At 43.6% G+C, this 14021-nt stretch overlaps 1 protein-coding gene across 2 annotated transcripts in view; it reads right to left on the reverse strand.

Moving 5' to 3' along the window:
- The window catches only part of tenm1 (teneurin transmembrane protein 1), a 191752-nt gene that overhangs the window by 6490 nt on the left and 171241 nt on the right, over window positions 1–14021 (reverse strand). For both annotated transcript variants that reach the window (XM_006781765.3, XM_087848169.1), the window contains exons 26-34: window positions 11001–11088; window positions 9239–9435; window positions 7950–8263; window positions 7129–7301; window positions 5258–5502; window positions 4269–4562; window positions 2811–3055; window positions 2101–2243; window positions 200–411 (exon numbers count right to left, since the gene is read on the reverse strand). In XM_006781765.3, coding sequence (XP_006781828.2) covers window positions 200–411; window positions 2101–2243; window positions 2811–3055; window positions 4269–4562; window positions 5258–5502; window positions 7129–7301; window positions 7950–8263; window positions 9239–9435; window positions 11001–11088 — 1911 coding nt within the window. The remainder of the gene's footprint in view (window positions 1–199; window positions 412–2100; window positions 2244–2810; window positions 3056–4268; window positions 4563–5257; window positions 5503–7128; window positions 7302–7949; window positions 8264–9238; window positions 9436–11000; window positions 11089–14021) is intronic.

The raw sequence follows: 14021 nt of genomic DNA on the forward strand, positions 1-14021 counted from the left end.
TGGATGTTCACAGACACCCATGTGAAATATCTGACTCTTTAGCTGCTACATGCTACATTCATAAGCCTGCCAGTGTTGTCAGGGCTAGATTTGATAGACCCACAAGTAAAACCAGCTGACTGACCGGAAACTAAATTGACTAAAACACAGGCCAAAACAATGAGCTGAAAGACGCTAAAACACTGGTGTGACTTCCTACCTGGTTGAGATCGTAGAAGATGACGCTGAACTTGCCAAACTGCTCGACCCGCCCCGACACATCAACATAGCGGTACAGGTCAATGGGCAGAGGGGTCTCATTGATGACGGCCTGCATGCTAGTGACTCGAAAGTTGTTGTAGCTGTAGTCAAATCTGGCGTTGACCAAGCCTTCTTCGCTGAAGCGGAAAATCTGCCGACTTGTCAGGGGACCTACGCAGAGGAACCGGAGCAGATTTACATTAGAACCCCCTTAACAGCGTTTACAGAAATATACAGGCACATGAAGTGTACACACAGCACACATACAGCCCTTACAAGTGGATGTCACACCGCCCGCATAACCCTGCCTAATTAATTCAAATCAAGGCCTAATTCGCCGTCATTAACAGAGACACACACTGCGCAATCCATTCCATCTTAACTATCCCCACACCTCTATGGTATTTCCTGTGGTGACCTTTAATATGGAGAGATAATGAAATCTAAAGACAATAGCCATGATGGGCCAATGTGCTGCTTAATGTCAGAGCATCAACTTTAACAACACCATTCATCACATCTGCTCCGAGCTTCTGCAGCCAGGCCTCTGTTTGGAAAAAAAGGGACTGCTAATGAAAGACCATTACGCTGCGATTTGAGATGACTCTGATTGCAGTTAAAATGACTAAGTGCCTAGCTTTGGAGACTGTAGAGAGCTGGATCAGTGTTACATCTTTCTATTTTTATTTTCTGTGGAATGTTGATTCTAAACCTTCGCTAATGGGAAAATGGCAGAAGTACTGAGAGCGAGGTGGAGGCTTTTCCGCAGCCCTGGGGAACTTGCAGTCTGTTCGTCTCGCTCTTCTAGCTGTCATTTTCCCCCAGCTGTCATCGTTCCCCCTTCTCCCTTTCTGTTCCTTTTCCCTTCCCTCGCCCACCACTCTATATCCCCATCTTTCTTTTTCCGGTGCCACACTTTTCCTTGTCTCCTCTCAAGGGACAATTACCACTATCTCTCCTCTCTCCAAGGCTCCGTTTGTTCTGCTGAAATGAGATCAGTTAAAGGAAGGTGAGAGTCTATTCACAGTGAGGGCAAAGCGATAAACACACACACACACTCACACACAGCTGCGCCGCGCAGATTAGTGACAACTGATGGTAGCGAGCCAATCACAAAGCTATGGGAAGTGAACCGGCAGCAGAGATGAGAGCACTTTCCATGACCCTGGACCGACTATGGAACTTAAGGGGACTGCTCAACTGTATTAACAATGGCCGTATCCTAACATGCTATATCTGCAGCTGCAGCGATGGCGTGCCATCGTCGATAGCGCCGCCTTTTAGAAAACGCCTTGTCTCACTCATTTTCTCCTTCAGCACTGAAAGCATTGTTTAGTTATATTAAGTTCAGCTATGGTTTTTTGATTTCCTGCCTTCTCTATGAGAGCGAATATGAACCCAGCAAAGTGCTACTTTTAGTGTTCAGGCATGCAACAACAAATGCAGTATGTCCACACCTAGCTCACCGCATATAATTTTGCATTCAAACATTCATTTGTTTGCTTTGATCAGGAAGCCTTTTTGCGGAGGTGGGGAAGAGACGACGTGGGTAAGAGCCCGGGGGGTGGTCTTGAATTTACAGCTGTGGTAGACCACAGTCTCTTCCACTTGAACATGCCTTGCCCTACTGAAACTTCTAACTGTGGCTGCATCAGTCACAGATGAAATAGCACGACGTCTGACTCAAAGCCAGACTACTGAATTTGACATCACTCCTCAAATCTGGCACGCCGTGCACAATCACTTATATAGACTTTAAAATTTTGCTCACAGGATTGATTTATGATCCTTTTGCACGTTGTGAATATCTAAAATGTGTTTCTGTTGGCTGCTTTTAGCACATGTGTGTACTGTACGTACCTGTCTGCCTGTATCGTATGGAGCTTATGAAGCCATTGTGGGTGAGATGAATGGTCTTGACTGTTCCAGAGGCCTCGTCATAAGTGAAGGTCACCAGGGTGGAGTCATAAACCACCTCCGAGAGGCGAGCCGCAGCTGTGTACCTGACGGGGGAAAAAAACGCATTGTTGAATAGATGATCGATAAGTAAGTTATGTTAAAATAAAAGTACCTTCTTTTTAAAGCACACTAGGATGCATTTAATCTTCAATGTAAGTAAACATGCTATGCCACATTAATAATACACGGATCCCTTTGGGTCGCTAAGTTGCACCATCCTTCAACATTTCATTGGAAGCAGACCAGCTGCTGCGGCACTTACAGCCTTTCAAATCTTGAAAATGGGACCATTTATTACAGTATCCTCATCCAGGCAACGAGTATTAAAAATGTTAAATGCCAGAACGCTGCCTGAATCAGTCCTTCGACTTTCATCAAAATCAGATCAGTTTGTCTGACAAAGTGCGACGATAAAAAAAGGTGTGACCTTTAATCGGTCCAATCAGTGTGATTCTGCAAGGATGGATGGATGTGTGCCGCGCATTCTAGTGTCCGCTTTAGTTGGCGTAATTGGGCTTTTAAATTTTAAGATTGCGCTTTAATTATATCACCTTCATCAAGACGATCAGTGTTATGTCTTTGTACGGAGCTAAAACAGCGATGTGCCACACCTGTAGATGACTCTGCGCCCAGTTCCCAAGTACTGAGTCCTCAGCAGGCGCCCGTCCAGGGTGTAGTCCTGGATGAAGGAGGCTTGGCTGTCGGGTGGGGCGTATATGTTTCTGTAGTAGCCGATGGACAGCAGCGACTGCAGGGTGTGCTTCACCATGCTGGGCATGGTCACCGCGACCAGACGATCCGTTTGGTCGTATTCAAAGACGTAGCGCCGCTGGCTGTGCAGGAGCAGCATGATGGACTGTAAGAACACATAGAGATATTCACAGACAGTTCCAACACACTGCAGCTCTGTGGTTTCACGGCTTTCTCGTTTTCTGTCTTTTGCACTCTCTTTTTTTAAATTCCAATGTCACTGGATTAAAACTTTCTCCTCAATAAAAAAAAAATCGGCTCTTCAAAAACAACCTTGGTTTTAGTTTGAGACCGCTTCGGTTATTCACTGAAAGCTATTTAATTATCAGACGTACGTGTCGAAAAAACAAAACGAGAAAAAAGAAAAACCATAATTGGTTTTCAGACAGCAGCGTTTTTGTTTACAGCTGCTCCCCCCCCTTAAAAATCTCCGTAGCTATTCACACAGTTTCAGCTGCACTAAAACAATGTTCTCTTTAATGTCTTTATTCAACTGTAAGGTATGATATTAATGTGTTAATAATACATGAAGGTGGTATTAATTTCTAGATGGTTCTGTAATATAAGCTCATTTTCACTCTAATTTTGTCTTAGACCAAAATCCTTGACACTAAATATATTTCAGACTGAATATCATGTCATTAAATATTTCAATTAATTTCAAGGGCGGAAATTATACCTTCTGGTAGCTCTCAGCTTAGTCACACACACTGTCTTTGACTAGAAAATTTCCTTATAGCGAATATAACATCTGCCAGAGGATGACGAGTGTTTACTGCAAAGACTTTACTGCTGTTTTCTTTTGAGAAAATCTATTTGCCGAACCTTGAAACATGCTGGAGTTATGCAATCGATCAGAAAGAACACACCGTCTGCCTTTACATCTCTCGACTGTGCGCGCTGTTGCAGTCATGAAGACACAAGGCCAAGTTTAAAAGGTCTGCCCAACCATTAAACTTATGGCAGATCTAATATTCGCTCTGCAAACTGATGTTCATAACCTAAATGGAAAGCCCCTCAAACTGAGGGAAACACATTAAAAAGATGCTTGGTAATATAGCACCTGTTACTGATTTTAATATGCTTTCACTTCTTTACTTTCGTTTCCCACAACTGAGGCGCTTTTTTTTGGTTCGCCTTTAATCTCAGCGCCGGTTTCGGATAGCTGCACCAAGAAGGAAACGTAAGTGGAGAAGATGTGTTAGATTTCTGCAAGCAGCAAAGGCAAGAAGAAAACGGCGACAGGAGCCCTGAAAACAAATCTCAGCAGGACCTCATCACAAGCTGTCTGTCACGTTCGCTTCAAACTTTCTACTCACTCTGTCTGCGTACGTGTAGCTCCAGATCTTGCCGTTGACCCAGGTTCTGGACGTCACCCTGTCACTCTCGTACTCCAGCCGCTCGGACCATTCTCCGCGGTGGATGGCTGAAAGCAGTCCTCCACCTGAATAACTGATGTTTACTTCAGTGTATTTGCTGCTGGGTGACCACACGACAGGCCGGCCCAGCTGGTCATACTGAATGTGGAGGGTGAACTTCCTGTGGTCATCGTATATCTTCCCAACTCTGGTGCTTTGATCAAAGTCTATGGACAGCAGGTTCCTGTTATGTGCCTGGAAAGCAAAGCAGTTAAATGTCAGCTAGTGGCAAGAACACAAACAGAAGCTTTTAACAGCATTAAAATCATCATAAATGGTGATTGAAGCCGCAGACATGCAAATATAGGAATGAAGTGGCATGTCTGAGAGCAGCAAAGATTTCATTAGTCCAGATGAATTAATTGTGACATTTCCAGCAAACCCTGGTCTGCATTTATAAACAATAAGCTGCCTGGCGAACAAGTGAGAGAACTGTTTCCCGGGGAATGCTAATTAATTGCTGCACGTAACATAAATGCCCTTTTCTCAGGAAATCTCCTGTTTGTGCTTTCATCACCACTGCAGAGGTGTTGCAGCCTGTGCGTGTGGAAAGTACAGCTAACAGGTTACGAGTCATTTGACCTATTATCACCTCCGCTGACATCATCAATCGCTCAAAATCTACCGGGTTGCACAACACTTAGCACTTAAAAGTGACACTTTTTGTCCCCCTGGTTAAATGTCAAATTGCACAGCTTAACCCCGTGTACTCCTAAAATGTTGCCGGGCTGCTTATTTGATCAATTCATATGCGATTCTGGGATATTCGGCTAGTTGCGTGCATCCTCCTGTTAATTCCCAATGCCTTTGAACAGCACTGATGCCGCAGGATTGTGTTTTATATACTATCACAGTTGGCGTAATAACAGGCTGATGATTTAGTGTTTTACCCTGAGCCTGCGTTCGTAAGTGCTGTAGTTAGTCTTGCTCTGCTCCTTCCTCTGCCTCCACTCTATCAGGCTCGGGGCGTGGTCTCCAGGCAAGCTGATGTTGCAGCGGCTGGCCGTGGGACTGACTCCACCCCCGACGCCCCCCGGGAGGAGGGGCTCAGTGCTTAGCGACAGCTCCATCCCGCTGGCCAGCGTCACCAGAAACGACCCGTCGGCGCTGACTCTGTACGAGCTCTGAGAGTGATCTGGAGTGGGAAAGTGCGAGCGTAAGTGTGAATTGTGGGGATGTGGAAGGGGGGGAGGGTGGGTGTCGAGGGTCGACCGTTTGTCGTGGGTGGGTCAGACACACACACAAAAAAACCACAAGTGCACAGAGATGCAAATATGCAACAACAGATGAGAAAAAAGAAGTGTGAAGAAAACATCAGTCAGTGTATGTCAAAAAGAAGAAAAAAAATCAGCCTTGAGAGGAAATCTGTGAGAAGCGGGCTGCATGAATGCGATGTCTGGCTCTTTGTGTGTGCGTTTTATTTGAATTAATTGCTTAAATCACTGTGCTGAGTGTTTTTTTTTAAGCTCTCTGCAACATTAGCATTGTACTGCATCAGCTATTACATCTTTAGAAAGGAGGAACGCAGGAGACAGATAATGAGAGAGTGAGAGAGGGGGGGGGGGCAATGAAAGGAGAAAGAGAGGACAGAGAGAGAAAGAAGGAGAGGAAGGTGGGGTATAGCAGCTTTTCACACATTGCAAAGCATTCTCAGAAACTGCTCTTTCATTTCTGCCCTCCTCAGAGTTAGGCTTCCACACACTTTCACACATGCCAAGATGGCTTTGTCTCATGTTTAAAACACAATTAATACAAAAATTTAGAAAAAGAGGGGTGAAAATAACCATAAAACGATATTTTAACCATAAAATTTAACGCGGCTAATAAACCGTATAGTAACTTCTATTCCATCCGCCGCCGTAAAAAAAACTATTCTGTACATATGGTTATTGTTGCCTCAGAGGCAGGCGAGGACACGGTGAAATTGTGGGCGGTGGGGAAAGAGGTGGTGCTCGAAAAATAGTGGGTCATTTCAACTTTTTTCCCTGGCAGCTCTGTCACACTGTAGCGTGGCGTACATGCATGTGTTTGTGCGCGCGCGTCTGTGACTGAGCGCGTGCGAGTTGGCGCAGATTTTCCCTCCCTGCAGTCCTGTCAGTGTGACAACTGCAAGAAAGCAATTAAAGGGATGACATGAGAAGAAACTGCTCCCATGAGTGGCTTCTTCACTCCACTCTCATTTTCTCCTCTTCTCATCTCTGCCCTCTTTTCCATTTTTTTCTGCTTTGCCCCAGCAGTTGTTAAGGCATTTCACGAGTCAGTCAAATGTAGCATGTTTTGTGTAAATAAAGCACCGTTTCTCCCCCCCGCTGCCCATTCGTCCGGTTATGTAAAGAGGTTGCATCAGATCTGTATGTGAAATTATTTATAGAAGCGGATAAATGCTTACTTAAAGCTGTGAATCTCCAGCGATGAAAAATGAGAGAAACGCAGGTCAGAGTTTCTGACTTAAACCAGAATAACAGCCACGTTTGCCGGCATAAATGTTTAAACATCGCTGTAACCTTACACCCTGCCCTCTACAGAGTATGTGGTGTATGGTTTAGTGCCTCTTCACATGACTCATAAATAGCCTTGTGGCTAGTTGCTGGTTATAGAAGCTGAGGGTAGATGCACGGTTCGGAAGCTGTAATCTTTTCTCTGTATCAACAAGTAAATACATAAAACCAATACACCTGTGGCTGCGATGCATAAACAGTCTGAATAATGAGCTGTGAGAAATTTAAAAGGCAAAAGCGCAGAACTCATTGTGATGCTGCACCTTGTCTGAACATGTAGATGGTGTCGCTGGCAGACAAGTTTGTGCTGGTGACAAAGTTCTCACGGTTGGACGCTTCAACCTCCACCCGAGACCAGCGCTCCAGGTTGCCATGGAAACCGCTCACCTCCGCCGTCGGTAAGGTGATGTTGGTCACTCGACCCTCGCTGTTGTACCTTGGAGAATAAACACAAAGGCAATAAGCAAACAAATACACACAGACGCGCGCACACACATGCACAAACACGCGCAGAAATCCATCGCTCGCAGGCAAATGAACACAGCCAAGCCCGCAAAAAGCACGCAGGCACACATATGCATGCTCCCGTGCGCTAGCATGAGCTCGCAGTGAGTGTCAACTATGATTTATATGTGTAATTATCCAGCTGTGGAATCTGAGACAGAGACCGGCTAGGCAGTGGTGAATAATTCAGACAGATGTGTTTTTCTGCCTGTACTATATGTGCAATACTAAACACGCATGTGTTCAAAGAGTTGCAGCAGACGTCCTTCAGCTAATCAGTCACTTTAAGCAAAGACTAAAAAGAAGAAAGAAAAAAAAAAGTCACACCGCCCAATCCCACCCCAGGCCTTCTCCAGCTTTGTTGATGCAGAAGTAACCACCAGATGGCACTCATATTTCATACCCCTAATGTAAACCTTGTCATATGAATACACATTCATGCAATGCAGTGTTAGCTCAAACATTCAGAGTCAAGCAACAAAGCGAGAACAGGAAGGAAGGAGAAGAGAGAAAGAGCGGGGACAGACAGAAAGAAGATCGCAATAAGCAGATAAGCTTTATAAATAAACCGCAAACTCACTCATACACAGTGGTCCAACTGTTCTCATCACTTTTGGTTGCTAGGAGACCTGTGTTGCCATGGTAAGTGATGTGGGCGATGTCGTGGCCTTGGGCGGACACCTTCCTCAGCGTGCCACTGTTGCTAAGGGACAGCCAGTACACCTGTCCGCCAGGTAGAGCCAGCCAGAGAGGCACTCCGTGAGCATCCCTCCTCACCTGGAGGCTGCGGCCGTCGCGGCTCATCACCCCCGACAACTGGCCGTCTGTGCCGTAAGAGAAGTTGTACAGGTAGTGACCTGTGATCAGGTGTTTGGTGTACAGGTGGGAACCATTCTATCAGAGGGAGAGAGAGACACTGTTGAGGGTTCAGCTTCTGCAAATGACAAAACCTGTAAATTTAGAAACTATTAGGTACTCTGTACTCTCAGACTAGTGATTTGCTAATTTTGTTGCATCAATAAAACAAAATGATTCCAAAAACAATGAAGTATATATAAACAGAAAGGTACACACACATTAACCATAACTACTGTAAATTATGGGGTTTATTTCTTTAAATTATATATTTAAAGATGAAGAAACACGTTCATTTTAGAGCTTAGAATATGTAATGAATAACTGTTGTCTGTATGAAATTTTAAAATCATTTTTTGAAATAAGAGTTTCATTTTCTCAGGCAGAATGAACCGTTTTGTTTATTAAATGATCAGAAATAACAGGAAAGGCCAGATTTTTGCAACATAAGGCAATAGGCTCACTATCTTGTGTGCATCGATCATGCTTACTGTCGTGCTTAGTCACCCACAAAAGCCCACTCTGAGCCAGTAAACACCCTGATTGGATTAGGCTAACCTAGCTGACATTATTTGATCATTCAATCATTCAAAGCTATTAGAACGAGACTGGGAAGTGAGGAATATTATTTTTGTGAAATGCAATCCAAAATCATCCCAAGTTATTAAAGTTTAGCCAGTTTTTTAGCATTTATTCTTTATTTTTCTCTAAATGGGTCATATTAGAAAGCTAATGCTAGCTTTGTTAGCTGGTTCAGTTAGCTACCTTCCTAACAGGCCCAACTAGCAGTTACTGTGTGTCAATTATTAATAACTAATTATCTCAGACTAATTTGTGTGTACAAATGAGCTTGCGTGGCTTAATCCGTTTTAATTTAGCAATGTGCAAATCCAAGTAAACACTTGAGTTAGTCAATCTGTTAAATTTGCTAATAAATTATGAATTAAAAAGACAATTTGCTGGTACCCAAATATTTTACATGCAAACACACACATTAGGCATTGTGATAAGAACCTGGCTAAAGAGATAGAGCTCCTGGTCCAGAGGTGAGCTGATTTCCACCAGTCCGGCTGGGCTGGGCTGGGGCTGGTTGGGGCTTACAGCTCTGATCCGGATATTGCCCAGATCAGCAATATACAGGGTGCCATTGGGAGCCACTGCCAGAGAGGACGGGGCTTTGAGACGAGCGTCACGGGCGTAGCCTCCATCTCCTGATAGGAAAAACGGGAACTCGTCATTTCGGTAAGGACAAGAAAAGCTCTTTATCACTAAAATAGCATAATTCAAAACAGCATCAGTTCTAACCACACTGAGAAATACAATTTGTTCTCCAGCGAAAGCGAGAAGTCACAACCAGTCCACACGCAGGTTGGCAAAATACGAGGATCCCATGGTGCCGCTTAAGCGGTTATCAGTTTGGCTCAGGACGTGGACCTATTGGGATATGGTAACTTCCCAGTGGAGTGGATATGACCACCTTGATAGTGACCTCTGTCTTATCAGACGGTGGTAGTAGGCGACTGAATGCATCCAGATGTCTTTGGTTGCACAGCAGGATAACAGCTGGGTGAAGCCCTTTAGATGTTGTCAGCAGTAGGCTTGGGGCCTCTGATGGGTCTGTGCAGACAGCAGGGTGGCAGTTTATCTCGCGACAGCATGCGCATTATGTGTGTATGCTTTTGTGGGTGACCGCGCACAGGCTCGCATCCGTTAGTATCGGCGGGTGTGCGCTTGCATACGTGTCCGCGTTCAAAGACACTGTGTGAGTGTTTACGGCGAAGGGATGGAAACGGAAAGCCTCTGAAGAGAGTAATCATCTGTTAACAGCGAGACATGATTGAAAATATGCAAAGTACAACTCAAGGAATAGGGATGGTTACAGCCCATTGGCTTGTGGCATGGGAGAGACACTTCCCTCCATTTTGAATAGAAAAGAGACTGATTTTTATGAGCAGAATTAAATGATAAAATCACATCCGCTGACACTTACAATGAAAGCACGGCCTAACTGTCAAAAGAACATCTGCTTATTTGTTGGGTCCTTTTCCTCTTCCTTTTATTGCATTTCAGGTGCCCAACCATGATACAGCAACCAGTTAAAACATTCGGCGTGTGGAAGTGAGCATTTTCTTTCACCAGCTGTAATTTGAATGGATTTGAAAGGTTTCTCCTGAGCTGGTTGCTACTGAATTTAGCTGGAGGTCTCCACAAAGAAGAAGCCTTCCTATGAATACAAATATAAATACATCGACCCACACACACACAAGCATCCACTTTCTGTTTAGCCAACACACAAACGCTCACAGTCAAGTCGTTCTCTTAATTCTCCAGCCTGATGTTATAGGCGGTCTTTTCTTTCCTGGGTATTGTCATCATTTCTATAAAAGTCATTGTCATATTTTTTATTGTTTTTCAAGGAGAGTCGAAGCGGCTCTTCCTAAACACTAAGATTCCAGCTGACTTTAATAAGTCGGGGAGGGAAAGTGCTAATCAAATTATTGTCCAGCAGGGACGCACGGGGCAGCCAGATTTACCCACTCAATATCAAGATATACAGACTAAATCAAATCCTCTGAGCTTCACAATGCTCCAGTTTTTGTTTCCTCTAAAAATACTTCTAAAGCAGGCCGAGTATGATGCCACCAGAATTAATTCTCAAATGCTTTTGCATGTTTTGTAGCGCTCTAATCCTATTAAGCATAATCTAATACGTTCACATTACTTAATCCTGCACTTCTCACATAACAAGTGTGCGTATGTGTGCCTGGTGACCCACCAGAGAAGCAGTCGCAGTTGGGGTCTATCTTGCAATCGCAGTCCGTGGGGGCTCCGGAGATAATCGATATCTCGCCGTTGGTTGACACCTGTGGAGTTTTCAAAAAGCGACATGTCACAACGTGCTGCAGGAGGCCACTGTTAAACAGAAAGGTAATGTTCCACAACAGCCTTTGTGATGTCTCATCTCTCTGGCAAATAAGATAATGATGGCATTTCATATAAAAACCTGCGCTGAGTTACAATATCGCTTTGCGTGTATCCGCTGTTCCTTTAGCCAAAAACATCACCGATGATATCTTTGATGCCTCTCCGTGAAGTTTAGACAAACAAAGGCATTATGCATCTTCGATGTATGACACTATTCCCTTGCTGACTGATTGACAGATCTTTGGAACATTAAGTCTCGCTCTCCAAACAAATTAAGCTGATTGTCCTAATGGGAGGCGAGCTGCAAATGGAGGTGAAAACTGTTGCAACAACAGCTTGATTTTGATTAATCTTGGGAGGCCGATGCTGCTTAACTAGCCCGAGAGGACCGTGCATTGTTGGAAGATAATTGTCGAAGATGATATGTTTGATGAAGACTTGCTTTTATCAATTTTATGATTCCACGGGGAAAGTTTATCTGAGGTGTTTATTATAAAGCTGTTCCCTACTGCAGCTCGTTTCTTTGCATTGCCAAACCCAGAAAACCCCATGTTTCCAGTGTCTGGGGAAAAAAACAAGTAAATAAGCACAATTCCCGCAAAACTACTTTCCAAAATCTCCATTCATCCATCATCTGAGAGTAGAGAAAACCTTACTCCTAATTTTAGGTTTAGAAGCAGAATTTCATCACCTTGACCTATAAAATACTCGAATCTAAGGTTTTACGGATCAGGACATAATAAAAGCAGGTAGATACAACCACAGATGAATAACAACACAATATATTATGTCAGTGTTAATTTAAGCCAAATTTAGAAGCAGTGAGTGAGGAAACAGTACACGTTTACGCACAGCTTCAATAAGAATTAGAGGGTAAGTAGCAGCCATGTGCTGCTAATCAAATTCACTTTGTTCATTTATCATCAGCAAGTGTGAGCACCTCTATGAAAGCAGAAGCTTTGGCAGTTTGCTGGTCTGGAGGAAGAACAACCCGTTGCTTCCCATCAATCAGATAGAAAGAGTCACAAAGGGAAAACATTCAAGACAGGTGCTAATCTTCACAAGAGTGGAAGTCCCAGCAAATTCACCCTAAGGTCAGTCTATGCATTGCTCAGAGAAACCATAAAAACACCCAAAACCTACATCTTAGAGTCCACAGACCTAAATCAGCAAGCTAAATGTTAAAGTTCATGACAGCACAATTAGAAATAGACTGAAAAAGTATGGAAGGATGTCAGGGGAGACCCTCTTCTCTCTAAAAATAAGATGGCAGCATGATTCATATTTGAAAAGCTGCATCTGAACGAACCGCAAGACTTCTGAAACAAAGTGGAGCTGTTTGTCCACGATGCACAGCGCAGATTTAGCAAAAACCGAACTCAACATGTAAGCACAAACACCTCATATCAACCGTCAAGCACGGTGGTGGAGGGGTGATGATTTGAGCTCGTCTTGCACCTTGCAATCATTGAGCCCAAAGTAGAGTGCCAACGTATTCTAGAAGCCATCTGTCTGACACCTAAAGCCTGGCAGTAATTGGGTAAAGCATCAGAACGATGATCAAAAGAGAGCTGTGCACAAACGAACCACAAACCTCAATGAACTGAAGCGACGCTGTAAAGACGCGAGAGCCAAAATTCCTCCACAACGAAGCGAGAGACTGATAAGGTCGTCGAGAAAACGGTTAACTCCATTTATTACTGCCACAGGCGGTTTTACAGGGTACTGAATCACGGGGTGTGTTTAGGTTTTTCACACACTGCTTCTGCATTTTGACTTTCGGTAAACAAACAGTGACATGGTGAAACAGATCATGTGCTGTTCTTCATCTCAGCCTTCTCAGAACAAGATTATGTTTTATGTCGTGCTTATTATGTTCTGATATGTAAGGTGTAATTCGTTTCGCCATGCAAACTGTTCTAATCACACAGGGAAAAAACAGCTTGTTTCCTCTTCACAGTACAACAAATTGCTTCATCTTTAAACATGTGCCCAATAAACAGAAAATAAAAAGTTGTTGCAAATTGCCCTTAATTTAAAGCAGATAAAGACGGGCACAACGGAGCAAATGTGGCATGTAATGAGTTTGATTGTAATGCTCCAGTGTAATATAACAAATAACACAGCAACTTATGCAAGATAAAAATTTAAAAAGCACATATTGGTTATGCATGTGTGGTCCTTGATGTCCTGGCCAAATGTTCTGAGTCTATGTGATGGGAAGACGTGCCTGGACCATGAGCGCAGACCGCAGCGGTGCCAAGTCATCGCCTAAATACTTAGTATGAAGGCCAAGGCACGTTCACATTTAATAGAGCTTATTACACTAAAAAAAGACTTGCTGGCTAAACAGTACAAGCTGGTGCGAACCACTGAAAGTGAAACCGAGCACTTAATTCACGCATCATTTTTAAAATCAGTTTAAAACATCATGTCAGGTGTATCTGTGTGCAGCGAATTTACCTGAAGTGTTCTGTATTTCATTTCTCCTGCATCACATTGTATTTGCCTGGCTGTTCTTTTTTTTAATGCACTGATTGATTGCACATCACAAACTGCTGAGATAATCCCAACTCGTCATCACACACATCTAAACAAATCATCATTAATTTTACTTTACGGCTCGTTGTTACAAAGCGGTGTCATTCACTGTCAGTCTGGCACCTGTTGCTGAATAAGCGTGGAAACCTTAACAAACATGGACGGATCCATTCCTGTCTGAGTCCAACTGAGACGCTTGATAAATAGGAGCCTAAAAATGCCAAACATAAAATAGGTGTGACAAACGCAGTGAAAAAAAAAAGGTCTTTTCATTGCCCTTTGCAACATGGCTGGTCGGTACCCAATAAAAAGGCATTTGAGGTATTATATG

The sequence above is a fragment of the Neolamprologus brichardi genome, chromosome 2 (genome assembly GCF_056152115.1).
Source record: "Neolamprologus brichardi isolate AB-2024 chromosome 2, ASM5615211v1, whole genome shotgun sequence".
Classification (NCBI taxonomy): Eukaryota; Metazoa; Chordata; class Actinopteri; order Cichliformes; family Cichlidae; genus Neolamprologus; species Neolamprologus brichardi.